Source organism: Doryrhamphus excisus, chromosome 7, assembly GCF_030265055.1.
Source record: "Doryrhamphus excisus isolate RoL2022-K1 chromosome 7, RoL_Dexc_1.0, whole genome shotgun sequence".
In the NCBI taxonomy this organism is placed as follows: Eukaryota; Metazoa; Chordata; class Actinopteri; order Syngnathiformes; family Syngnathidae; genus Doryrhamphus; species Doryrhamphus excisus.
In genome coordinates, this window is record NC_080472.1 from 3,588,977 (window position 1) to 3,615,388 (window position 26,412).

The following is a 26,412-nucleotide window of genomic DNA, read 5'->3' on the forward strand; positions in this document are numbered from 1 at the left end:
ACACACACACACACACTGAGGATGGATGTGTCATGTGACTTCAGGTGATCAAGGATCTGAAGGGGTCGGACTACAGTTGGTCCTACCAGACTCCGCCCTCGTCCCCCAGCAGCTCCAGCTCACGCAAGAGCAGCATGTGCAGGTACACACACATGTACACACACATGTACACACACACACGTTACGGTGACGCTTGGACCTCCACGTCCATAACGATGATGGACGCTGACGGATCTCCAAGGTGTTTAGATGAAAGAGGAGCAGTTTGTCGACGTGTGTGTCCTTCCGGTGTGTATCTTTGTCTTGTAGTGTGTATGCGTGCCTCAAAGTACACAATCCAGTGTGTGTCAGCGTGTATTAGTGTGTACGTGTGTAACCTTGATGCTCATGATCTTACACTCTCCCCTTGCCCCCCCCCCCCCCACCCCCACCCCATCCCGTGTGTATCTTGTGTGTATCTTGTGTGTATGTGTGTGTGTGCGCCCTCTTTCCGCCATGTTCTTCTCTCTAAACGTAACCATTTGACGGGCGGCCTGTCGGTGACCTCCACGCCGCGGACCATCCAATCATCACCATCACGACCCCCGCATCACGCCTGCCCCCCCCCTCACAGCAGCGTCAACAGCGCCCACAGTAGCGCCTCCCGCTCATCGGGGGGCGGCGGCGGGGGCGGTGGCGGCGGCGGCTCGCTGCCCCACTCACCCACCTCCTCCTCCTCCTCCTATCGCTACCGCAGCAGCCTGCCGTGCCAGCCCCCGCCAGCGGGAGGCATCGCCGCCCACCGCCTCAGCAGCGTCTCGTCCCACGACTCGGGCTTCGTGTCCCAGGACGCCAACATCTACTCCAAGCCGCCCTCGCCCATGCCCTCTGACCTCACCAGCCAGGTAGGGAAGCCGAGGGCCGCCACCGTCGCCCCCCTGGCGTCGCCCCCTGGCGTCGCCCGCCTTCCTCCTCTTCACCGCTTTTGTCTTTCGGCCGGCAGAAGTCGTCCAGCTCGGCGTCATCGGAGGCCTCGGAGACGTGTCAGTCGGTCAGCGAATGCAGCTCGCCCACCGCCGTGAGTACTTCACTGTCACAGAGGGACAGCCCACCCCCCCCCCCCCCCCCCCAATGATGGGTGTATTTCTTACACTTTTTATGTCCTATTTTATTGGATAAATAATATCAATTGTATTTATATCATATATTTCACATTACAATATCGTGTTATTCATTATATATTATATTATCATATATGTGATATACTATATAATACAAATATAATTGATGAATATTTCATAAAGATGATGGACAGTACTACAGTAAATTATTAGTGGTGAGGCGTTTAGCAGAGAGGGCAAGTATTTATGTCTTTATTTTCCACAAATAAATATGGATTATATTTGACATTTTATTGAATTCATCTTGGTTTAAATTGTATTTGTATTTACATTGATTAGAGGTACTGATACAGTGATTGGACGTACAAATACATTGATCAGAAGTACTGATACATTGATTCGAGGTACTGTGAGGTAGCAGTCATGCCATGCTAACACAAAGTAGCATCCTCCTTCTACTTTGCTTCATCACGCCGCATGAAAGCATCTTTGGCTGTGTGGTCATCTTGCTAACCTGCTGTGCTGTTCTACCCAGCCCCCCCCCCGCTCTGATGATGATCATGTGACCTTGTCTCTCGTCCCGCAGTTTGGCTCGTCCTTCGCTACCTTCCGCCCCGCTCTCTCTCACTCAGGCTCCCCCCGGCCTCACTCTGTCATTCTTCCCGTTACTGCGTCCCCACCCTATTACCGCCCCCCCGGGTCCGGCTCCTCCTCTCCCACATCCAAGGTTCCTACCTGGAAGGTTTGTTCCCCATCGGCTTGCGTTGCCTGGCTTGTCATTCATTCATTCACGCAGGCTTTAATTACTGCATCATTTTCATCCGTTTGGCTCCGCCCCCATGCCGTCTTCTTCGTGTCGCTGCTGACTTTTACAATCTGGGGACCGTGGAGGGGCGTCTCAGCCTGAACGAATCACACGCTACGCTCCAAAATGCAGGCCACGCCCCCCCCCCCCGAGCGTCAAACTGCTGGATAGACAAGTCTGCCTTTGACACGCCCCTTTATCAGGCCACTTCCTGGTTATTAACTCCCTCGCCTCTTCAGGACTGGTCCAAAGCAGCTTCCTACGAGCAGCCCGCCGCCGCCACCGCCCCCGCCACCGTCGTTCAGAGGAGGAAGGAAGCGCCACTCAACGAGGGCTCGCCCAGCGCTCAGGGCTACGCCGGCCCCTCGCACGCCGACGACGGCCAAAGACCCAGGATGTCCTCAGCCGCCATCACTGCCAAGGTAGCGCCGGGGCTAGCATCATGCTAGGTTAGCCGATTTGATGGTGAGGACAATCAGCTTTAGTTTAAGATGTGTAGTGAAGCCTGCAGAGGGCATATGAGCGTTCATCCAGTTAGCCTTAGCCGTGTGGCAAAGTGGGTTGATGGGGCGGGGGGCGGATCAGAGGGGGTCCACGAGGAAAGAGTCCATGAGAACACAGCCTGTCTTGTCTGCAGTACGGAGACGAGGCGTCTCCAGCAGCCAGCGACCTGGCCATGGTCCTGACCCGAGGTCTGAGCACGGAGCAGCAGAAGAGCAGCAGGGACTCGCTGCAGTACTCCAGCGGGTACAGCACAGAGACCACCACCCCGTCCTGCTCGGAGGACACCATCCCTTCTCAAGGTGGGTCGCTTTGTCCTTGGGGCCCGGTCTGCATTCCAGTCTAATCCCGAGTCCCGCTTTTCCCACTCAGGTTCCGATTACGACTGCTACTCGGTCAACGGAGATGCTGAAGGTCCAGACGGTCAGTCGGACTTCGACAAGTCCTCCACTATTCCTCGTCACTCCAACATCGCCCAGAATTACCGTCGTATGATCCAGACCAAGAGGCCCGCCAGCACGGCCGGTCTGCCCAGCGGGGTCCTCAGTTCGGGAGGTCACATGATAGCCGGGCAGCCCGCAGCCGGGGGAGGCGGATCAGGGACTCCGGGAACCGCCACCATTCGTAGAACCCCGTCCACTAAACCGGGCGTGAGGCGCACCTTGTCCAGCGCCGGCCCCATTCCCATCCGGCCTCCCATTGTGCCTGTCAAGACCCCCACCATTCCCGGGGACTCCCACTCCCCCGGGGCGGGCGCCTACGTGGGCGGCGTTCCGGTGCGCGTGGGCAGCGAGGAGTGCGTCTTCTTCACAGGCGCTGACGACGCACAGGGCGTGCTTGACTACGTGAAGGCCTCGCCCAAGCGCCTCAGCCTGCCCAACACCGCCTGGGGGTCCGGGGCGGCGCTGGAGGTCTACGCCCAGCAGCACGGCGTGAGCTTGGGGGGCGGGTCCGAGGAGGAGAAGATGATCGCGGCCAACCGGCACAGCCTCGTGGAGAAGATCGGCGAGTTGGTCGCCAGCGCCCACGCCCTCGGCGAGGGCCAGTTCCCTTTCCCCGCCCTCCCGGATGACCCCGCCCCCGCATCCGCCGGCTTCGACGATGCCGCCACGGGGGCGGAGGGGGCGGAGGACTCATCTGGTGACATGCTGACCACCATCCGGCGAGGCGTCCGGCTCCGCAAGACCGTTTCCAACGACCGATCGGCGCCGCGCATCTTGTGATCGGAGTCCCGTCGGGAAGGGGGAGGGTCGCCGGGTGGCCTGGGAACTTAACCACGTAGGGGAATTCTCTCATATAACTCAAATGAAAAGAAGAAGACGCCATTAGGGTCCACCATATCTAATATTAACATGCTAACTCCTAGCGGCCGCCATTAGTGTGTGTCGGACGCATGCTTCTCTTCTGGACTCCACACGGGACCTTCTAGCATCTTCTCTAACGACATGGGGGGCAGGGAACACCGGGATGGAGAGAAAGGGGAGGGGCCTGTGCGGGGAGTGGGGGGGAAGGGGCGGGGTTAAAGTGTCACATGACCTGCTGGATTTCAACGTTGAACTGAATCTTCGGGTAGGCGGCGTGGGGAGCTGACGCGTACGGCGCCCTCAGCGGGTCGGCCTGCGTGTCGGCATTGAACCGTGCCGCTGACTCTCGGTGCGTGCGTGCGTGCGTGCGTGCGTGCGGGTGGGGCTCCGCTGCAGGCCAGCCTGTGAGCCAATGAGGCTTCTTCTCTTGTGCGTCGTGTTCTTTCTTCTCGTTCTCCTTGTTGACGTCGTTCTCCTTGTTGGCCGCCGTGAGGGAAGCGTCCAGATACCTTCATACACACACCTACATGAATATATATATACTAGTACATATGAATATACATACATAATATATATTTTGTAGGAACGCTGAGAAGAAGAGTGAGAAAGGCAGCAATAAGTGTTTTATTTTCTTGCTGGGATGGAGAGAACGTTGGGATGAAGAAGCACTTTTGACGCAGTTGGAGGATGAGGAGGCCGAGTGATGAAGATGAGAGGAAGTGATGAGGATGAATCTGGAGGACGTTGAAGGAAAGTCTGTCCGAGCCAGAAAGCGACATGTCTGCATCTCTTCTAAGACGTGAGAAGATGATGGATGTTCATCACGTTGGCGTTCATAAACGGCGACATGAACGTTACGCTTCTTTTAGGAAGTCAACCTTGGCCAAGCGGGGATGCTAGGACAACTAGCAACGGCGTGGTTAGCACGGTGGACAAGGACGCGCGTTGGGAAGGTGGCGTCGTCCGAGGCTTCAGTGATGGACTGGAAGTTTGGGATCTGGGAAGAAGCATTTAAATTAGCATTTATTTACGTCTGAATGTAACTTTTAGTCAAAAATACACACACAGCTCAGGACTAGCAAGACATGATGGACACCAGGATGGGGACGTTACGAGGACGGGATGGAGACGTTACAAGGACAGGATGGTGACGTTATGAGGACAGGATGGCGATGTTACAAGGACAGGCTGGGGACGTTACAAGGACAGGATGGAGACATTACGAGGACAGGATGGCGATGTTACAAGGACAGGCTGGGGACGTTACAAGGACAGGATGGAGACATTACAAGGACAGGATGGTGACGTTACAAGGACAGGATGGAGACGGTACAAGGACAGGATGGTGACGGTACAAGGACAGGATGGAGATGTTACAAGGACAGGCTGGGGACGTTACAAGGACAGGATGGAGACATTACAAGGACAGGATGGTGACGTTACAAGGACAGGATGGAGACGGTACAAGGACAGGATGGAGATGTTACAAGGACAGGATGGTGACGTTACAAGGACAGGATGGAGACGGTACAAGGACATGATGGAGACGTTACAAGGACAGGATGGTGACGTTATGAGGACAGGATGGCGATGTTACAAGGACAAGAGGGCGACGTTACAAGGACATGATGGAGACGTTACAAGGATATGATGATGGAGATGTTACGAGGACATGATGGAGACGTTACGAAGACGGGATGGAGACATGATGAGGACGTCTGTGATTTTTTTTTTGGTTGATTTGTCTTTGTTTTTCCTGCCGTGTGCTCCGTAAGGACGTCGTACGTCCGTTACAAGGTCCAGACATTTTTATTTATTGACATCAAGTCTGTGAAGTGTCCAGCAGGGGGCGTGGTTTTGTAGATTTACTTTGGAGACAGTTTCCGTGGCGACATGCTGCTTAACTCCGCCCACATGATGTCATCCTGGCTCAGGTGCAGCAGGTGGCCAAGGTTGCTGGTTCCGTCCTCAGAAGGCGGTCTTGATGCTGAGTCATCAGTTTGGGTTCCTTGAAGGCAGAACCGGCCATCAGAACCTGCTAGAACTTCACACGTGAGCCTGAAGAGGTCCTTTCAGTAGACCCCATGTGTCCCTCACCACTAAAGGTTTTAGGACACGTCCTCGTGTTATTCAGTGAGTTAGCGTCTCAAAGTGTATCAACATTTTTTGATTATAATCGTTTCTAAAAGTTTTGAGACACTTGCTCACTGAATAACATGAGAACTTGACTCAAAACATTTGACCAAAACTGTCTCCAAAAGTTTTTAGACAGTTTTCATGTTATTCACTAAGAAACTGTCTCAAAACTTGGGATCTAAATTGTCTATAAAGGTTTGACACACTTTCTCATGTTCCTAAATGAGGAAGTCAACACTTTTGGTCCAAACCGTCTCCAAAGGTTTTGAGACACTTTGACACGTTCTCCTGCTTCTCCTGCTATTAAGTAGGAACATGTCTCAAACATCTGCAAAGGTCTTGGGACACTTTCCATGTTATTCAGGGAGGAAGTGTATCAAAACATTTGGTCGGTGTAGCATACAAATAAAAATGAAGACACAAACCGCCTGGAAGGATCTCTTCAAGGTTCTGGAGGAACCACCAGAACCCATGTTGTGGTTTTCCATGAAGTAACGCCTCACATAGTCGCACATTTCCACCTTCTTTTCATCCAGCGTTGGGGGGTGGTTTCCTATTAATGTGTGTTGTGTATCTCTGGTGTGTGTGTGTGTGTGTGTGTGTGTGTGTGTGTGTGTGTGTGTGTGTGTGTGTGTGTAGAAGCTGCCACTGCACTAACAGGAAGTCTTCTTATTAGGAACGTACACGCGTGCAGGCATGCGTGTTGCACTCTGAAATACTTCATATCATCTTTGTAGGCCTCATCCTTCCAAGGCTTCATCAACACTTTGGCTTATTTGCAACTGATTGATTGATTGATTGATTGATGACAGCAATAACGTACACCCCGTGGCCCTCCATGACCTTTTTTTGCTGCTCTGCACCTCCTGAGTGGTTTTCATTGAATTGGAAAAGACTTAATTTGCCATCCGGAAGTGGAATAAAAGCAAAAGGAATAAAACAGAAGCACAATAGAAAACAGAGAAACAAAAAGCTCGGCTTTTAATAATCTTCATTTGTTTCATTTCATATCTTTGACCTTAAATATGACACAAGTATTGGGACACTCTCTCATTGATCAGGATGGGAAAGCGTCTCTAAACTTTTCACAGTGAAGATCTTTTATGGCTTCCGTTCTTCCAGGAAGACTTTTACGGCGTATCGGAGATGTTTCTCTCCATTACCATGAGGTCAGAGGTCGCTGACGCCGGACCCCCAGATTGTGTTTGATGGGCCGGTCCAGCATGTCACGCATCGGATGTTGTCCTCCAGCAGGTGTCGCTGGTCTTTGAAGGCTGTCTTCTTCGTCCTCCTCCTCCTCCTCTTCCTCTTCATTTCTTGTGAAGTATAAAAAAAACAAAAAAGTTCAGTCGCCTCTGCAAATCTCTTGACAAATTATTTTCCTGTCTTCCTTCTTTTGGTTGTTGTTGTAAAAATCAGACTTTTATTTCCTTGGGTTAACTTTTAGTCACTCGCTGATGTAACAAAACGCACTGTGATGATTCCAGTATTAATAAAGTTGTACTTCAACTGTGTTCTCTGGCGAGGTTTCCTCTCTTAGACGACAAGAACATTTACATTTGAATTAGCTGAAAAAGGAAAAAGTATAAAGTATTGACAGTTATAAGTCATATTTTACCAGCATAAAGTTGAAATACTCAAATATGGAAGAAGAAATGTTGTTTTTCAAAGCCAGAATCTCATGAAAGCTCATGAGGGTGTAATGACACATTCTCACCGGAGGGGGCGACATTCACTACACTTTAGAGCTAGATGGTGTAATGACACATCCTCACCGGAGGGGGCAGTAATGCTTAGAATGCACGATCTCTGTCTTGTCTACCGGAAATGGAAAAGGTGAATCGCTTGCTATAAGATAGTTCCTTTAAACGGTTCTTACTGCGGTTGTTCTTTATTTAGTACATATTTTATCAGGGAGTGGATATTATCAAGTACTCGGCCAACCATGAAGGAAGTATTTGGAGTGTAAGAAAGAAGGATATAAGAACGCGAGGAGGAACTTTGTCCAACGGAAGAGGAGAAATGGCGACCAGGTGAACCAGGACGCCGTTTTCCAGCCTCCGGTGGAGTCAGGCCAGGCAGAGCAGGTTAGTCGGCCTCTCACGTCCTTATAGAAAGTATATTTACTTGTTTAGTTACTCGGCGTCCGAGCTGAGAGACACGAAATGAGCGCTATTTATTGAACATGACTGAATGAGGGTTGTCAACAATAACAATGACGTCATCGACCCTGCCAACCGGATATCTTGACGTGCACGTGGACGGGAGATGCTTTTGTTTGCCCAATCGGATTTACAAGAAAAAGGACATTCATTTCTGAGGATAAAATTGTACATTTGTGAGAAAAAAAGTCATACATTTACGAGATAAAAGCAAAAAGTCGTAAGTTTACCAAAGTCGTACTTTTACAAATAAAGGTCACACATTTAAAAAAATGTAAAAAATAAATTTGTACAAAGTCGTACATTTACTGGAAAAAAAGTCAAAGTTTACGGTGAGTGGATGGATGATTTGAGGATGGATGGATGGATGTTGGATGGATGATGATGATAGATGGATGATTGGTGATGGTTGGATTATGGATGGTTGGCTAATTGAATGATGGATGGATGTTGGATGGATGATGATGATAGATGGATGATTGGTGATGGTTGGATTATGGATGGTTGGCTAATTGAATGATGGATGGATGATGGATGGATGATGGATGGATGATGGATGGATGGAGTTTTGATGTTACAGAAAGCAAATGAAGTGAGAAATATCGTCGAATAAAAACGCCGGCCTCGGCCTGCAATGACCACTAAATCAAGCATCACGTGTCTTCCTTTTCACATCCAGATGTTCCTCCACCTGTGGAGAAGCTAGTCAAGGGGCCTTCACCCCACGAGGCCCAGCCGGGATCTCCCACTGTAGACCTGGGGGGCAAATGTAATGGTCTGGTGTATTGTGGGTTGGGTGGGTGCCTGGTACCTGGTCTTCAGTGGCCTGTTCCACTGAGAGTAACAGTAGGAGAAAGGAGATGTTTGGAATGGAACATGTTCCCTTCTTCAGCAAGGCATGTTGACAGCGGAGAGAAAATATTCCATTCCTAACATACTCTTTATCTCCACTTCCATTCATGTTGTCCATACAAGAGTACTTTGAACGTGAACAAAGGAAGTAGGATCCATTTTCCGTGTTTATTGACGCCACACTAAGGATACATCTCCACACGGACTGCTGTTCGAGTACGGTGGACACGCCACGCCCACTACGCTGCTTCACTGTGGCCAGTCGCTGTCCATGGTGGCTTTTGGAGCACATTAGAAGAATACTCAACACAAACAGCAAGAATGACGACAAGAACAAACTCAGAATATTTAGGGAAAAAAGTTCCAATCCAATAAGAACATTTCACCAAACTTAGGGAAAATGTTGTATCGTAGCATAACAAAAATATAGAAATATTATTAAAAAAATATTAAAAACATTTGCATTTTTGTTTTGAACAAGTTTGTAATGAAATCATAATATAAAGAAGTTATATTGAAAGGAAAGTTGACATATTAGGAGACGTTGATATGAATAATCGGATTCTTGTTATTAGTTTGTTCTATAAGTATTCAGTCATACCTTGTTAGCATATTTAAGACATCTGATGAAATGGCCCCGCCCCTGATTGAAACGGCCCCAGCATTGAAGACGTTCTCCACACGTCATATGTGATACTGTTGGAACGTCAACATTACCGTCTATCGGAAGGGGTGCAGCTTCACTTCCTGCTGCTGTTCCCCCCCAGCAGGAAGCGGTGCAGCTTCACTTCCTGCTGCTGTTCCCGCCAGCGCACGTGTGGTTGTTCAGCTGGTACTTATAAGAGAATCGTTCATCACACACGCTGCAACTCAGCACTTTCTCTCCGGTGTGTGTCCTCATGTGTGTGACAAGATGCGCTCGTTGACAAAAGCTTTTGTTGCAGACGGAGCAGGCGTACGGTTTTTCCCCAGTGTGCGTTCTCATGTGTATTTTTAAATGCTGATTTCGTACAAAACCTATGCCGCACACCGAACATGTGAAAGGTTTCTCCCCGGTGTGTACCGTTGTGTGTATTTTCAAGTCCACTTTACGGACAAACCCTGTACCGCACACCGAGCATGTAAAAGGTTTCTCTCCGGTGTGTATTCTTGTGTGTATTTTCAAGTCCACTTTACGGACAAAGCCGGTACCGCACACGGAGCAGGTGAACGCTTTCTCTCGCTCTCGGTGTTTTCTCGTGTGCGATATCAGATTGGACTGCTGAAAGAATCTTTTGCCACAAACCGAGCACACAAACGGTTTTTCTCCGGTGTGCATTCTCGTGTGCGTTGTCAAATTTCCCTTGTGAGCAAACGTTTTACCGCAAACTGAGCACATGTATGGTTTCTCTCCTGTGTGCGTCCTCATGTGTATTTTCATATTGCTGCGGTAATTGAAGGTCTTGTCACACTGAGAGCATTTAAAGCGCTTGCTTTCATCGTGAGACGCCGCCTCCGCTTTGGAGTCTTCATCATCATCATCATCAGTGTCAGGAGAGTGTGACGTCGTGTGCTCGCTATCTGATAGTGGAGCTAAGAGCTTGTCTGCTGGTGATCCTCCACAGTGGTCTCCATCGGCTTCTGTTGTCATGTGTTGAGTTGAGCTGCTCATCGGAGGCTCCGCCTCTCTCTTCTCCTCACTTTCACCTTCATCGTCTTCACTCTTCACGACGACGCCAATCACTGGGAACTCCTCCGGTTCTTCAGGATGCTCTCCCTGCTGGCTGATGCTGTGGTCCTCCTCTTCCTCTTTAATGTGGGGGGGCCGGGGCTCCTCCCGCCCCACCCTGGAGCGCCGGTCCTGCTGCTCAGAGGGAAGATGTTCCTCAGCGACGTCTGTGGACCACAAGAAGACAAAGACCTGCTTTAGAAAAGGCCGAAAAGTACATTCTAGCACACGGGTGGGGCCATGCATACTGGTACTGTCTGGGTCGTCTTGTGTGGGGGGGGGGGGGGGGGGGGTGTAGCCTGGTGTTAGCATTCTCTCTCGATGCTGTGGTGGGGGGCATGTCCCTGTAGGTGTCATTTGATTTTTTATTGGGGGACAGCGGTTGGTTCTGTGGGGGAGGGGCTGGGGGTTCCAGCTCGGCTGCCTGGCCTCCTCCGCTTGACATTTTGTTCAACCTGTTCACTTACCTTTCCTGTTCACTCTCCTTATTTCCTCTCCTTCCTTCCTACAGCCTGCAATTCTTCATCGTCATAATATCCGCCCACCCACTAAAGTTACTCCAATGTGGTTAGCAAACATGTGAGAGGAAGACTGGAACTAACCTGCTAGGTGGTACCTCTTGGAAACAGCGTCCAGTAGTTGACGTTGTCGCTCGTTCTCCTCTTTTGTTCGACAAAGTTCCTCCTCGTACTCTGCTATGGTTCTTTCCAACACTACAAATATTTCTTCCACAGCCAAAGCTAGTCGCTGGTTCACCAACGCTCTCAGCATTTGGACATTTGGACACATTTTCACACGATCGCGACACTTTACACTCACACCCGATCTCCGCTTGGCGATGCGTTGATCACTTCAAGCGTCTTTGTTAGCAGCTAGCAAGCTAAGCTAACCAGAGAAGCCTCAAAGTTCGCTGAGATGAGCTTGTCTTCAAACTAGCAACCCACGCGAAGATGTGCGGCGACAAGTGCGCACAAGCTGCAGGGAACCTCGTCCGTCGTCTCGCTAACGTTTTCCCTCGAAATTTGCTCCAATCTTTTTTACGACAGTAGTCCAAAATGGCCATCAACGCATGCGCAGTCTCCGCTCCTGACGTCCGCGTCTGGTCGGCAGCAGCGAGCAGGCGAAGATAGCCGGAAATGAATTAATCCTGAAGGGAAAATGAATGTGTTGAATATCATTCTGTTACATGACTTTAATGTGGACATAAAAGAATAAAAGGACTAATAAACAGCACCTTGTTTACATGACAGCTACTACAGGCTAGCATTGCTGCCTCCCTCCGGTGAACACATGTCATTACACGTTTGGCCGACATATTCCGGTATTGTGGTCACTTTCAGGAAATGTAGGACATCCTTAATCCATAATCGAGTATTCATGTAACCCAGACGAGGAAAGACTAAGAGTATGAGGGTGCAGGTTCATTTATTTCCTGAAGAAGATCTCATATGACATCACCAAACTTGGGTTACACAACACACAATATGACGTCACAACGTCGTAGCTTCACTTCCTGCTGCTGTTCTCGCCAGCGCACGTGTGGTTGTTCAGCTGGTACTTATAAGAGAATCGTTCATCACACACGCTGCACCGAAACACTTTCTCTCCAGTGTGTCTCCTCATGTGGATTTTCAAGTCACCTTTTCGCGCAAAACCTATACTACACACTGAACAGGAATATGGTTTCTCTCCAGAGTGGGTTCTGATGTGTATTTTCAAATTACCTTTCCGCGTAAAACCCATACCACACACTGAACAGGAATATGGTTTCTCTCCAGTGTGTCTTCTCAGGTGTATTTGCAAATTTTGATTTTGGACGAAACCTATGCCGCACATGGAACAGGAATGCGGTTTCTCTCCAGTGTGTGTGCTCATGTGTATTTTCAACTCACCTTTCCGTGCAAATCCGACACTACACACAGAACAGGAATACGGTTTCTCTCCCGTGTGTATTCTCATGTGTATTTTCAAATTACCATTACGTGCAAACCCTACGCCGCACACTGCACAGGAGTATGGTTTCTCTCCAGTGTGTGTCCTCAGGTGGATTTTCAAATCACCTTTTCGTGCAAAGCCTATACCACAGATTGAACAGGAATATGGTTTCTCTCCAGTGTGTCTTCTCATGTGGATTTTCAACTTTTGATTTTGCACAAAACCTATACCACACACTGAGCAAGTAAAAGGTTTCTCTCCAGTGTGTATTCTTGTGTGTACTGTCAAATTTGCCTTCGAAGAGAATCTTTTAGCACAGGTGGAGCAGACAAAAGGGTTCTCTCCGGTGTGAGTTCGAGTATGAGCCGTCAAATTTAGCTTTCGAGAGAATCTTCGACCACAGACTGAACAGGAGAAAGGTTTCTCTCCGGTGTGTACTCGAGCATGTTCTGTCAAATTTAGCTTCCGGGAAAATCTTTTGCCACAAACGGAGCATTTGAATGATTTCTCTCCTGTGTGGGTTCTCACGTGTCTTCTCATGTTGCTCCTGTCATGGAAGGTCTTGTCGCAGTGGTCGCATTTCAGGCGTGTGTTGTCAGGGTGACATGTCATATCAGCTGTAGAGTCTTCATCATCATCATCATCATCAGTGTGAGGAGAGTGTGACGTCGTGTGCTCGCTATCTGATAGTGGAGCTAAGAGCTTGTCTGCTGGTGATCCTCCACAGTGGTCTCCATCGGCTTCTGTTGAGCTGCTGCTCGGAGGCTCCGCCTCTCTCTTCTCCTCACTTTCACCTTCATCGTCTTCATCATCTTCACTCTTCACAGGGACGCCAATCACTGGGAACTCCTCCGGTCCTTCAAGATGCTCTCCCTCCTGGCTGATGCTGTGGTCCTCCTCTTCCTCTTTAATGTGGGGGGGCTGTGGCTTCACGATGGAGCTCCACACGTGCTGTTCGGCAGCTAAGGTGAGGTCTGCAGGACACAGGAAGACAAACACATGCTTTAAGAAAGAGCTTGGGGGTAGCATGACACCCCCAGGGGCAACTACACACTCAATCACACACACTAGCATGCAGGCATGGTCTGATTCAGCATCTTTTCATTTAAACTTAAGAAACAAATAAACCACACCATGATAATGATCAAATCTAAAGTTAGTAACCATTTAAACTAACCTGTTCCGTGCAACCCAACTTGATACCTCTTGGAAACAGCGTCCAGTAGTTGACGTTGTCGCTCGTTCTCCTCTTTTGTTCGACAAAGTTCCTCCTCGTACTCTGCTATCGTTCTTTCGCACATTTTCACACAATCCCAACACTTTACACTCACACTTGAGCTCCGCTGAGCGATGTGTTGATCACTTCCGCGTCTCTTTGGTAGCAGCTAGCAAGCTAAGCTAGCCAGAGAAGCTTCAAGGTTCCCCCTGGGTTCGTCTAAAAAAAACTAACAATGCTCTCCAAAAAAGGCAACGACAAGCTAACAATCGCGGCAATAATCTAAGAGTCTTTCGAACTTTTTTTCAAAGGTTTGGCTGCGACCTTCCTCCAGCGGTTTCCGGGTTTCTTTGCTAACGGCTAACAGTCTAAGCTAGCATTAGTGGAATTGTTCCTGGACGAAGAATGTACTTCCGGTACAAAAGACACCGTACGTTCTAGCACTACTGCCTCCCGCAGGCGAGGAGATGTCATTGCATTCTTGATCTCCCGAAATTATGACACAAGCCTTGTTTGTTCATTTTTTATTAATTTTAAGGCAACTAAAGATGCTTTGGTTGAACAGACATAAGAACCACAACAAAAATAGTTTTTAAGAGCTGAGTTTATGAGCTGGAATCGATTAATTTCTATTTTATTGTTAATAACCAGCATCACAGTTCTTACATGCTTATGATGGCGTTAGAGCGCCAAAAAAGAAACTCTTGTGAGATATTTTTGTTTTCCGTAAGATTTTATGTTATTACGTCAACAAGACTGTGTTATCATTACATGGTGTCAAATCGTTCCAAATCCTTTTTAACCTTCACCGTGGGAACCGTAGCCAGCCACGTGACCTGCGTTGGGAACTATTCATGTTATCAGCTTCACTTCCTGCCGCTGTTCTCCCCAGCAGGAAGCGGTGCAGCTTCACTTCCTGCCGCTGTTCTCCCCAGCACACGTGTGGTTGCTACGCTGGTACTTATCAGAGAATCGTTCATCACACACGCTGCACCGAAACACTTTCTCTCTCGTGTGTGTCCTCATGTGTTTAGTCAAATCGGACTTTTCTGCAAAAACTTTCCCGCACACTGAACAGGGAAATGGTTTTTCTCCAGTGTGTATTCTCCTCATGTGTTTTTTCATGTTCTGGTTTCCCGCAAAGCCTTTACCACACACTGAACAGGAATATGGTTTCTCTCCAGTGTGTCTTCTCAGGTGTCTCGTCAAAGTGGTTTTTCGCGTAAAACTCTTGCTACACACTGAACAGGAGTGTGTGTGTCTTCTCATGTGCGTTATTAAGTGATGTTTTTCGGCAAAACTGGCTCTGCACACGGGACAGGGATGCCGTTTCGCTTCAGGGTGTGTTGTCATGTGCACCGTCAGATCCGATTTCTGTCCAAAACCGATGCCACACAAATAACAGGAATATGGTTCTTCTCCAGTGGGACTTCTCAGGTGTAACGTCCAGTCTGCATCATCATCATCATCATTGTCAGGAGAGTGTGACGTCGTGTGCTCGCTATCTGATAGTGGAGCTAAGAGCTTGTCTGCTGGTGATCCTCCACAGTGGTCTCCATCGGCTTCTGTTGTCATGTGTTGAGTTGAGCTGCTGCTTGGAGGCTCCGCCTCTCTCTTCTCCTCACTTTCCCCTTCATCATCTTCACTCTTCACAGGGACGCCAATCACTGGGAACTCCTCCGGTCCTTCAGGATGCTCTCCCTCCTGACTGATGCTGTGGTCCTCCTCTTCCTCTTTAACGTGGGGGAGGTGGGGCTCCTCCTCTTCCTCTTTAACGTGGGGCGGCCGGGGCTCCTCCTCTTCCTCTTTAATGTGGGGCGGCCGGGGCTCCTCCTCTTCCTCTTTAATGTGGGGGGGCCGGGGCTCCTCCTCTTCCTCTTTAACGTGGGGGGGCTGGGGCTCCTCCTCCCCCATCCTGGAGCTCCACTCAGGTTGAAGATGTTCCTCGCTGACGTCTGCAGGACACAGTAAGACAAAAACATTCTTCAGAAAATCCAGCTTTGCTTCGTCACAGGAGGCATCGTCCTCCACCAGCAGATGTTCTCACAATCACTTAGAAAAAAAGAAAGTCGCTCTGTGGTACGATTCCCAAACTCGGAAGCTCAAATCATTTTGCCTGGTAAAGACTTCATGTCTTCAAGTGTCCAGAAAGGTCCTTGTCCATGATGCCATGACATGAAGGTTCTAGACCACATGTGTCGACACAGGGCCGAAGCACTGCAGGTTCTCTTTCCAAGCGGTTCCTCCAGCAGGTGATTTCAGTGATGAGCTCCTCCCCTCAAACCAAACGAGGTTCATCGTTAACATCACCCTCTTTAGCCACCAGCTGGTCATGTCTCGGCCCTCCGTGGCATGGGTTTGACACCCCTGGGCTACAGGATGATATCAAGGCACTCGTGGTGGATAATGCTGCCTTGCTCATCACTCTTGAGGAAAAGAAAGAAGCAAATAAGAAATATAATTGATGAGATGCACGGGAACGCTTGACGGGGGGCCCTGACCTCTGGTGTCCACCATCGGGTTCGGGGGCTGCCGCCACCACTGGCACCGACCACCTTGCGGCCGCGGCTCTGATTTTTATTTTATTTAAATAATTTAATGCCATTTTCTGTATTTGGTGGACTTCTCACGTGTTTAACCACAATAAAGGAGGGTTCCTAAAAAAGGAAGATCTTGGTTTGGCAATCAACACGATTGATTTGTGGGTCTGTCCCCCCCTCCCGGAGAAAAGGCTTTTAGAGTAGTGTTAACCATCTAAAAGAAAGGAGGACTAGCTAATAAACTAATCAAGTTATAATAAGCTAATAAACATGAAAGACTACTAACCTGCTCTGTGTAACACAACCCGGGGCTTCTTGACAACGGCGTCCAGTAGTTGACGTTGTCGCTCGTTCTCCTCTTTTGTTCGACAAAGTTCCTCCTCGTACTCTGCTATGGTTCTTTCCAACACTACAAATATTTCTTCCACAGCCAAAGCTAGTCGCTGGTTCACCAACGCTCTCAGCATTTGGACATTTGGACACATTTTCACACGATCGCGACACTTTACACTCACACTTCCGGGTCTTTGTTAGCAGCTAGCAAGCTAAGCTACCTCGAGGACGGTCACCGTGGAGTTCTTGTCACCATAGCAACCAACAATCCTCGCCAAAAACATGTCCTAGAAACAGAACACATGAAACAAGCACCTCTTCCTATAATTAGTCCAAAATGGCGACAGGCGCATGCGCGATGGCTTCTCCTTCGTCTGTTATTGTTTATTGGCGGTTGGCAAGCAGCCTCAGGTGTGCATTACCGCCACCTACTGAATGGTAAAAGAGCCCTATATCAGATATCATGTAGGAGATATTGGTGAAGAGTGCAATGACACCTCCTCTCCGGAGGGGGCAGTATTGTTCGAAGGAACTCGCCGTGACTTGCATGTTGAAAGTTTAAAAAAGAAAGACGGCCTGGTTTATTAGTTTAGTCTAGTCTCTATGATTGCGTCCATCGTGTTTTTGTTCTTTATTATGTCCACATTTTGGTCACGTAAAAGAGTTCTATTCAACACGTCGTGCGGGATCAGTTCTTCACTAGCTAGCTTAGCCTGTTTCAGCGGAAGTTAGCAACACACACGGCGCATGCGCCAGTCGCCCTGGTGCTGGAGGGAATGTTGCAACGAAACGACTGAAAATTCTTGTCGAGTTTGTTCTCTTGTCGCTGCGTATATTTCGAAAGGATCGTTACTGTGAACGGCTAGCTTAGCTCGCTAGCTGCTAACAAAGACCCGGAAGTGATCAACAAATCGCTAAACGGAGATCGAGTATGAGTGTAAAGTGTCGCGATCGTGTGAAAATGTGTCCAAATGTCCAAATGCTGAGAGCGTTGGTGAACCAGCGACTAGCTTTGGCTGTGGAAGAAATATTTGTAGTGTTGGAAAGAACCATAGCAGAGTACGAGGAGGAACTTTGTCGAACAAAAGAGGAGAACGAGCGACAACGTCAACTACTGGACGCTGTTTCCAAGAGGTACCAAGTTGGGTTGCACGGAGCAGGTTGGTTACCTTCTTCCTCTCGCATGTTTACTGGCTTGATATTTGATTCATTAATGAATTCATGAATATGACATTGGAATAACTTTCCCGGTGAGTGGATGTGGTTTTGCCCGTTTTTCTGCCATAATAAGATGTTAGCAAGAAGCATTTAGCTGTGGTATCTTTGCTGCACATTAGCTATAAGCTAACCTGCAAAACAGCTGCATGTGTTAGCTGCATAAATAAACACATTGTGTCACTGTGTTATACACATTACATAATAGTACAGAATAAATGATGTGTTTGTCTTCTTGTGTCCTGCAGATATCAGTGAAGAACATCTCCCCCCTGAGCAGCAGGAGTGGAGCTCCAGGGTGGAAGAACATCAGCCCCGGCCCCCCCACATCAAAGAGGAAGAGGAGGACCACAGCATCAGCCAGGAGGGAGAGCATCTTGAAGGACCGGAGGAGTTCCCAGTGATTGGCGTCCCTGTGAAGAGTGAAGATGATGAAGACGATGAAGGTGAAAGTGAAAGTGAGGAGAAGAGAGAGGCGGAGCCTCCGAGCAGCAGCTCAACTCAACACATGACAACAGAAGCCGATGGAGACCACTGTGGAGGATCACCAGCAGACAAGCTCTTAGCTCCACTATCAGATAGCGAGCACACGACGTCACACTCTCCTGACACTGATGATGATGATGAAGACTCTACAGCTGATATGACATGTCACCCTGACAACACACGCTTGAAATGCCAACACTGCGACAAGACCTTCAAGTACCGTAGTCATTTAAAAATGCACATGAGAAGTCACACAGGAGAGAAACCATTCAAGTGCTCAGTTTGTGGTAAAAGATACTCTCGGAAGCTAAGTTTGACAGAGCATAGTAGAATACATACTGGGGAGAAACCTTTTTCCTGTTCAGTATGCGGCACCGGATTTAGAATCAATCAGGATTTGCAAATCCACGTGAGAACGCACACCGGAGAGAATCCCTTTTCCTGTTCCATCTGTGGAAAAGGATTCTCTCGGAAGTCCAATTTGACCGCACATACAAAAGTTCACACTGAAGAGAAAAGCTTCATCTGTTCCGTGTGCGGTAAAGGTTTTTCCCAGAATCAGTATTTGAAAATCCACATGAAAAGACACGCTCCGGAAAAACCATACTGCTGTTCCGTGTGTGGTAAAGGTTATGCAAAAAAAGATGATTCGGAAATTCACGTACGGACGCACGACAGCATGAAGATGTTTGGGTGCAGCGTTTGTGAGCAAAGATTCTCTTATCAGTTCCAGCTTCTCAACCACAAGTGTGCTGGGGAGAACGGCGACAGGAAGTGAAGCCGCACCGCCTGACATCAGCTCTGGGACTTGGATAACTTTCTAACATCACGTGTGACGTTGTTGTGACGTTGTTGTGACGTTGTTGTGACGTTGTTGTGACGTTGTTGTGTGCTAGCTTGCTAATGTGCTTCCACCATTAAAATGCTACGTGGTGACATCTAGGAATGGAATACTGTAGGCTCCTTTCCTGTGCCGTCAGACTACTTCCTCTTTTCTTTTTTCAGGACTTGCTTGTGGAGTACGATGTACACAAACAATTGGGGCGGGGGGGGGTCAATAATATTTTATTTCTGTGGCGTTGACCAGGATGAGAGCAGCTGGTGGGACCTCTTTGGACGATCGTGATCATCTGCTGCGATGCTTCTGGCCCGACCGCTGCTTCATCCGGTATCGTTGTCTCCTGTGGAGTGTGCCGTCACCGGGATCCTTTTGGTGGGCACAGGCGGGGAGAGCTGGGACTCCCAAAGTCTCAAATAGGTCTCATATGATGCAATAAAAAGTCTTGGACCATGGATCAGAAGAAGAAACAGAAAGTAAGTTGAAAGTTCCAAAAACATGCTAGCTTGATTGGCCGCTCCAAATTGTCCATAGGTATGAATGTGAGTGTGAATGGTTGTTTGTCTATATGTGCTCTGTGACACTCATATCGCTAACATGTCAGTTTTAACCAAGTATGTTTTAATAACTTCTTAAATTATCCAGCTTTTCTCAGCACCTCCTCTCGTCACGGTACAATTTATCCCTCACGTGCTGTGGCTTTACAGGAAGTGGGAGTGGCTAATGACTCGGGCTGTCACGAAACACTCACTTGAGGAGACGAGACGTACAATGCAACCATGTGACTTTATTTAACAATGCAGGTACATTTTGAAATGTTTTTGTCCAACAAATTGACAAGATAAACTCTTAATGTTATGATACGATGTTGCACGTCACACGTGACGTTGTACAGCTTCACTTCCTGCCGCTGTTCTCCCCAGCACACGTGTGGTTGCTAAGCTGGTACTTGTAAGAGAATCGTTCATCACACACGCTGCAACTCAGCACTTTCTCTCCCGTGTGTCTCCTCGTGTGGATTTTCAAATCACCATTTCGGCCAAAACCTATTCCACACACTGAGCAGCGGTATGGTTTTTCTCCTGTGTGTCTCCTCGTGTGTCTTTTCAGTTCACCTTTTCGTGCAAACCCAACACCACACACTGAACAGGGATATGGTTTCTCTCCAGTGTGTCCTCTCATGTGCATTTGCAGTTCAGCTTTTCGTGCAAAGCTGACACCACAAACCGAACACGAGAACGGCTTTTCTCCGGTATGAGTTCTCATGTGTATTTTCAAATTGCCTTTTCGTGAAAAATCTATGCCACACACTGAACAGGAATACGGTTTCTCTCCAGTGTGTGTCATCATGTGCATTTTCAAAGTACCTTTCCGTGCAAAGGCTACACCACACTGTGAGCAGGAGTATGGTTTTTCTCCAATGTGTGTTCTCATGTGCTTTTTCAATTCGCGCTTTCCCGCAAAACCCGCACCACACTCTGAGCAGGGATGTGGTTTTTCTCCAGTGTGCGTTCTCATGTGAATTTTCAAAGTAGCTTTCCGTGCAAAACCCGCACCGCACTCTGAACAAGCAAATGGTTTTTCTCCAATGTGTGTTCTCATGTGCTTTTTCAATTCCCCTTTTCCTGCGATGCCCTCAGCACAGACCGGACAGGAGCTCCGTGGTGGTCTCTCGTGTGTTCTCATGTGCATTTTCAAATTATCTTTTCGTGCTAAACAGACGCCACACTCTGAGCAGGAATATGGTTTTTCTCCACTGTGTGTTCTCATGTGTATTTTCAAATTATCGTTTCGGGAAAAAGCCACACCACACTCTGGACAGGAGTACGGTTTTTCTCCCGTGTGTCTTCTCATATGCATTTTCAAGTTGTAGTTTTGTACAAAACCTTTCCCGCACACTGAACATGTAAAAGGTTTCTCTCCAGTGTGGATTTGTGTGTGTGTTTTCAAATTTGCCTTTAGAGAGAATCCTTTACCACAGATGGAGCAGCGAAATGGGTTCTCCCCAGTGTGCTTTATCATGTGTATTTTCACATCTTTGTTGACTTTAAATCCTTTACCACACACTGAACAGGAGTAAGGTTTCTCTCCAGTGTGTATTCTTGTGTGTCTTTTCAAATGTGATCGTTGTGAGAATCTTTTACCGCAGGCTGAGCAGGTGAAAGGTTTCTCACCTGTGTGACTTCTCACGTGTACTTTCAGGTTTCCCCTCTTAACAAAGGTCTTGTCGCAGTGTTGGCATTTCAGGCGTGTGTTGTCAGGGTGACATGTCATATCAGCTGTAGAGTCTTCATCATCATCATCATCAGTGTCAGGAGAGTGTGACGTCGTGTGCTCACTATCTGATAGTGGAGCTAAGAGCTTGTCTGCTGGTGATCCTCCACAGTGGTCTCCATCGGCTTCTGTTGTCATGTGTTGAGTTGAGCTGCTGCTTGGAGGCTCCGCCTCTCTCTTCTCCTCACTTTCACCTTCGTCTTCATCATCTTCACTCTTCACAGGGACGCCAATCACTGGGAACTCCTCCGGTCCTTCAAGATGCTCTCCCTCCTGGCTGATGCTGTGGTCCTCCTCTTCCTCTTTAACGCGGAGGTGCTGTGGCTCCTCCTCTTCCTCTTTAACGCAGAAGTGTTGTGGCTCCTCCTCTTCCTCTTTAAAGTGGAGGTGATGTGGCTCCTCCTCTTCCTCTTTAACGTGGTGGTGCTGTGGCTCCTCCTCTTCCTCTTTAACATGGAGGTGCTGTGGCTCCCCTGGCTCCGTGATGGAGCTCCACTCCTGCTGCTGAGGGGGACCATCTTGGAAGCTAACATCTGCAAGAAGAAAGTAGAAAGACAAACATATGCTTTAGAAGAATCTTCGTCACACGATTTTGCAGCATCAGTATTCTGACAATGTCTCAAAAAATAGAAAAAGAGAAATCCAAAGAAACCAGCTCGGTGCTACAATTCTAAGTGAAGAGCTCCATTATAGATGACAAACACTAGACATGAAAGGTTCTACCTGTTTTTAGGAGGTCATTCAGCCTGGAAAGAGGGTAGAGAAAGCCCCCCAGTAAAGCCATCATCATCTATTACTCATCTTGAACTGAAAATGACTTTCGCATCAACACTGGAGGCAGGCTGACAACCTGAGATGGTTATCCAACTACTCCCATCACTGGATGACTTCGCCTCCAACTTACATATCAACAGTATTAAAACACATAGTATTTATGAATATAAACATTTATAATAATGTGCGAGGACTACTGACCTGCTCCGTGCAACCCAACTTGGTACCTCTTGGAAACAGCGTCCAGTAGTTGACGTTGTCGCTCGTTCTCCTCTTTTGTTCGACAAAGTTCCTCCTCGTACTCTGCTATGGCTCTTTCGCACATTTCCACACAATCCCGACGGTTTAAAATCACACTTGAGCTCAGCTGAGCGACGCGTTGATCACTTCCGCCTGTGTTTGCTAGCCACTACCAAGCTAAGCTAGCCCGCAAAGCTTCAAAGTTGACGGAAACCATTTTGTCTTAACATAAACTAACAATCCTCCAGGATTGGATATGTAGCGGCATGACAACACAAGCGGCAACACTCGTCATCCTGGTGTTTATTTCCAATCAATTCCTTGTCAGCTTTCTTGCAACTGTAGTCCAAAATGGATATCGACGCATGCGCAATGTGTTGCTAACTTCCGCGTCTAGTTGGTGTCTGCTAGCAGGCTAACCTCGGCTAGGCGAAGACTGCATGCATTCAATATTATTATTATTATTATTATACAGTTTTATTTCATTATATGGCAAAGGAAGATAGGCTGTTTTGTTGTTAGCCCGTAGCCTGGTTAGCTAGGCTAACATCTGCTGGTGTTTAGCATCTTTTTAGCATCTAGCATCTTCCAGCCGGGTTGTTTTGTTGGCTTTCCTCTGCCTGTCGAACACTGCTTTTAGTTTTCACTGGATCGATGAAGTCCTTCCGGTTCTTTTGTGTCAACATCAACTCTATTTCACCACACCCTTTATGGGTCAAGAGTGTAGTAACACCGCCTCGCCCGAGGAGGGCAGTAACGCGCTATAATGTCCTCGCTGTGTATTACCGGAAGTCGTAAACAAGAAAAGGAAAACGTTTAGCAGGCAGTGTCGTTTTTCGGGCCACATTCTTTCTTCATGTTTGTATTTATTGATGAATTCACCGGCGTCTACGTTTGTAATCTTGTCTGACTCCAAGATGAACGCGTCCGAGGGAACGTTGAAGCTTTTCGGGCTAGCTTAGCTCGTTAGCTTGCTAACAAAGAGATCGAGTGGAAAAAGTCTTTTTTGCGTGAAAATGCGTGACTCGCAAATGCTGAGAGCGTTTGTGAACCAGCGACTAGCTTTGGCTGTGGAAGAAATATTTGTAGTGTTGGAAAGAACCATAGCAGAGTACGAGGAGGAACTTTGTCGAACAAAAGAGGAGAACGAGCGACAACGTCAACTACTGGACGCTGTTTCCAAGAGGTATCAAGTTGGGTTGCACGGAACAGGTTAGTTTGACTATAAAGTTACTAACTTTATATTTGGTCATTGTCATGGTGGGGTTTATTTATTTCTGACGTGTTGACAAGTTACATTCGGGAACACCACGTGATTAATTCATACATTGCTGATAATAAATGACGTGTGTTTGTAAATGTTACATTTTAATAGAAAAAATGAATTAGGCATAATCTGATACCTTTTTAACTGTTGAACTTTTTCCCACAACTTGACACAAAACGTTAGAACGGTCGTTTATGTTGACGTGTAGTTCTGAAAAGACACCTTAAAACTCCATTGGAGTAGGTTTGTTGCCAATAAAAGACCTACATTACCCATAATGCTTAGCGTCCACAGTCAGGAAGTGGTGCATTTCCAAAGTAAATGCTAGAAAGGTAAGTTTTGAAGTCTTATGCAGCAATCGTGTTCTGATGTCATCGATCTTTGTTTGCTCGAGTGTAGATTTACGTTAGCTTCTGCTGAGACGTTAACCCCGCAGTAGCCGTTGACCTCCAACATCCTTATTTCCAAACATGACCTGACCAGAGACAGAATGTCAGCGTGGTGACTGATGACGTCCTCAGAGATGTTGATGCGGGACATGCCAGATGTGACGGAGCTGAGCAAGTCCTTGTCTTCTTGTGTCCTGCAGACATCAGTGAAGGCCATCTTCTCCCTGAGCAGCAGGAGTGGAGCTCCAGGAGGCAGCAGGAGTGGAGCTCCAGGAGGCAGCAGGAGTGGAGCTCCAGGATGCAGCAGGAGTGGAGCTCAAGGATGCAACAGGAGTGGAGCTCCAGGATGCAGCAGGAGGAGCCCCGGCCCCCCCACATTAAAGAGGAAGAGGAGGAGCCACGGCGCCTCCACATTAAAGAGGAAGAGGAGGACCACAGCATCAGCCAGGAGGGAGAGCATCTTGAAGGACCGGAGGAGTTCTCAGTGATCGGTGTCATTGTGAAGAGTGAAGACGATGAAGACGATGAAGGTGAAAGTGAGGAGAAGAGAGAGGCGGAGCCTCCAAGCAGCAGCTCAACTCAACACATGACAACAGAAGCCGATGGAGACCATCAGAGAGCAGGCAGCCTCTTAGCTCCACTATCAGACAGTGACGACATGGCGTTACACTTTCCTGACGACGATGATGATGATGATGAAGAAACTAAAGGCGATGTGACGTGTCACCCCGGCAACACACACTTTAAATGCTCTCAATGTGACAAATCCTTTAATGACCGTAGCAATATGAGAAGACACATGAGACTACACACGGGAGAGAAACCATTTACTTGCTCGGTTTGCGGTAAAAGATTCTCCCTCAAGGCACATTTGAAATCACACACAACAGTACACTCCAGAGAGAAACCTTTTCCGTGTTCTCTGTGCGGTAAATGTTTTTTCCGAAAGCAGGAAGTGAAGATCCACATGCGGATGCACACGGGAGAGAGACCATATACCTGTTCAGTCTGCGGTATCGGTTTCGTACAAGCTTCGGATATGAAAAAACACATGACGAAACACACCGGGGAGAAACCGTATTCCTGTTCCATCTGCGGCGTCGGGTTTGTGCGAAACAATCATTTGAAAAGACACATGAGAACGCACACCGGAGAAACGGAGAAAGCGTATTCCTGCTCGGTCTGCGACAAAAGCTTCCGTGACCGATCGCGTTTTGTCGCCCACGAGAGAACGCACGCCGGCGAGAAAGCGGTGCGTTGCAACGTGTGCGGTGAAAGGTTCCATTCTGAGTTCCAGTTCAACCATCACCGGTGTGCTGGTGAAAACATAAATGAAGCAACTTGAAATGACTTTGGAACGACCTTGTGACTGTACTCTTACCATTTTTAGCTCCACAACGCCAGACTTTACCCGTCACCACAAAAGTCAGGTAAGCTACACGGATGTGGCTTTTAGCTAGCTCTTTCCACGTTGGTAACACTAATAGCTTTAAACAAGCCACATCATGTCTTCTCAATAACACGCACAGTAGAAGTGGCTAGTTGGCTAGTTAGCTAGTTGACTCGTTGACTCGTTGACTCGTTGACTAGTTGACTCGTCTTATGGGTGGAAAGGAAACTACAAAGGTAATGTTGGCTAACTTGACTTATAATTTTTCCTTCTAAATCTGCTAAATGTGCAATGTGACGTGTTTGATGCTGACCAGGCGGACGTCTGGGCCCTCCATCCCAGGTGTTGATTGGCATCATTCATAATAAGTTGCATTATTATTATTATTAATGAACCTTTTTCTTTTTACATTTTTAATTGAGGAGTTTTATTCTTTAAAGTTTCTTCTAGCCATTAACTGTTGTTGTGCAGGGGTGTCAAACTCAAAGCTGACTTTACCTCCGCAAACTTTGTATCTTTCTTATTATTTATCCTTAAATCAACACTTGTATGTTTCTGCATATTGAAAGTAATAAAAAAAAAACTTCTACCCGGACGCATCATCAGTATACACACACACACACACGGATGCTCCTTCGATGTCGCCAACATGACAGGTCATGCCCCAATAATCCAGGCTCAAATAATAATAATAATAATAATAATAATCATACTTAGCATGGTCAGATGTGGATAAAATGCCACATGAGCGAGCGTAAACAGACTACATGCATGTTGTGTCTGTAACTGTCTATATATTCATGTGGTTTTGTCCGTTTTTCAGGTGGATCTAACTTTTATTGTGCTGCAGCCACTTCCGGTGAATGTTTATTTGTGCTGACATCCGGTCTTTTTCAACACACCTTTTATTGGCAAAGAGTGTAATGACACCTCCTCACCCGAGGAGG

General features: G+C 47.8%; 6 protein-coding genes across 18 annotated transcripts in view; 2 read left to right on the plus strand and 4 right to left on the minus strand.

Annotated features, from left to right (window-relative positions):
- LOC131131825 (protein MTSS 2-like) overlaps positions 1–13,440 on the plus strand; it is a 41,639-nt gene extending 28,199 nt beyond the window's left edge. For 2 of the 7 annotated variants that reach the window (XM_058076755.1, XM_058076752.1), the window contains 6 exons: positions 45–884; positions 983–1,057; positions 2,145–2,327; positions 2,543–2,708; positions 2,779–7,933; positions 13,331–13,440. In XM_058076755.1, the coding sequence (XP_057932738.1) occupies positions 45–884; positions 983–1,057; positions 2,145–2,327; positions 2,543–2,708; positions 2,779–3,629 (2,115 nt within the window). In that variant the 3' untranslated portion in view covers positions 3,630–7,933; positions 13,331–13,440. Of the gene's footprint in view, positions 1–44; positions 885–982; positions 1,058–1,686; positions 2,328–2,542; positions 2,709–2,778; positions 8,483–8,687; positions 9,124–13,330 lie in introns of those variants that run through there. The other 5 variants (XM_058076756.1, XM_058076754.1, XM_058076757.1 and 2 more) reach the window with 5 other exon arrangements.
- LOC131131835 (zinc finger protein OZF-like) overlaps positions 1–14,106 on the minus strand; it is a 77,851-nt gene extending 63,745 nt beyond the window's left edge. Inside the window, exons 1-2 of one of the 2 annotated variants that reach the window (XM_058076780.1) lie at positions 13,681–14,106; positions 13,298–13,477 (exon numbers count right to left, since the gene is read on the minus strand). In XM_058076780.1, coding sequence (XP_057932763.1) covers positions 13,298–13,477; positions 13,681–13,804 — 304 coding nt within the window. In that variant the 5' untranslated portion in view covers positions 13,805–14,106. Of the gene's footprint in view, positions 1–11,982; positions 13,478–13,680 lie in introns of those variants that run through there. The other variant, XM_058076779.1, reaches the window with a different exon arrangement.
- Positions 9,010–11,626, minus strand: LOC131131840 (oocyte zinc finger protein XlCOF6.1-like). Its single transcript, XM_058076790.1, has 2 exons — positions 11,171–11,626; positions 9,010–10,735 (listed from the first exon to the last, which is right to left on the minus strand). Exons 1-2 carry the CDS (start codon positions 11,355–11,357, stop codon positions 9,645–9,647), a joined length of 1,278 nt encoding a protein of 425 aa, XP_057932773.1. The 5' UTR covers positions 11,358–11,626; the 3' UTR covers positions 9,010–9,644.
- A 160-nt stretch (positions 14,107–14,266) lies between the features above and the next one.
- Positions 14,267–17,169, minus strand: LOC131131844 (zinc finger protein 37-like). 2 transcript variants are annotated; one of them, XM_058076795.1, is made up of 3 exons: positions 16,546–17,169; positions 15,575–15,674; positions 14,267–15,502 (listed from the first exon to the last, which is right to left on the minus strand). In XM_058076795.1, the coding sequence occupies exons 1-3, from the start codon at positions 16,742–16,744 to the stop codon at positions 14,629–14,631; spliced, it is 1,173 nt and encodes a 390-aa protein (XP_057932778.1). In that variant the 5' UTR covers positions 16,745–17,169; the 3' UTR covers positions 14,267–14,628. The 2 variants fall into 2 exon arrangements, with proteins under 2 accessions (XP_057932778.1, XP_057932777.1); XM_058076794.1 differs by having other exon boundaries at positions 14,267–15,674.
- LOC131131838 (zinc finger and SCAN domain-containing protein 2-like) lies at positions 17,125–25,987 on the plus strand. 4 transcript variants are annotated; one of them, XR_009130256.1, is made up of 3 exons: positions 17,125–17,752; positions 18,056–19,607; positions 19,839–20,145. XR_009130256.1 is itself a non-coding variant. In XM_058076787.1 (3 exons), exons 1-3 carry the CDS (start codon positions 17,524–17,526, stop codon positions 25,418–25,420), a joined length of 1,242 nt encoding a protein of 413 aa, XP_057932770.1. In that variant the 5' UTR covers positions 17,125–17,523; the 3' UTR covers positions 25,421–25,976. The 4 variants fall into 4 exon arrangements, 3 of the variants coding, with proteins under 3 accessions (XP_057932770.1, XP_057932769.1, XP_057932768.1); XM_058076787.1 differs by lacking the exon at positions 19,839–20,145 and adding an exon at positions 24,606–25,976 and having other exon boundaries at positions 18,056–18,253; XM_058076786.1 differs by having other exon boundaries at positions 18,056–19,843.
- On the minus strand, positions 19,352–22,781 carry LOC131131829 (oocyte zinc finger protein XlCOF6-like). Of its 2 annotated transcripts, XM_058076771.1 has the most exons (3): positions 22,381–22,781; positions 21,306–21,938; positions 19,352–19,575 (listed from the first exon to the last, which is right to left on the minus strand). In XM_058076771.1, the coding sequence occupies exons 1-3, from the start codon at positions 22,502–22,504 to the stop codon at positions 19,544–19,546; spliced, it is 789 nt and encodes a 262-aa protein (XP_057932754.1). In that variant the 5' UTR covers positions 22,505–22,781; the 3' UTR covers positions 19,352–19,543. The 2 variants fall into 2 exon arrangements, with proteins under 2 accessions (XP_057932754.1, XP_057932753.1); XM_058076770.1 differs by lacking the exon at positions 19,352–19,575 and having other exon boundaries at positions 19,772–21,938.
- Positions 25,988–26,412: the final 425 nt, after the last annotated feature.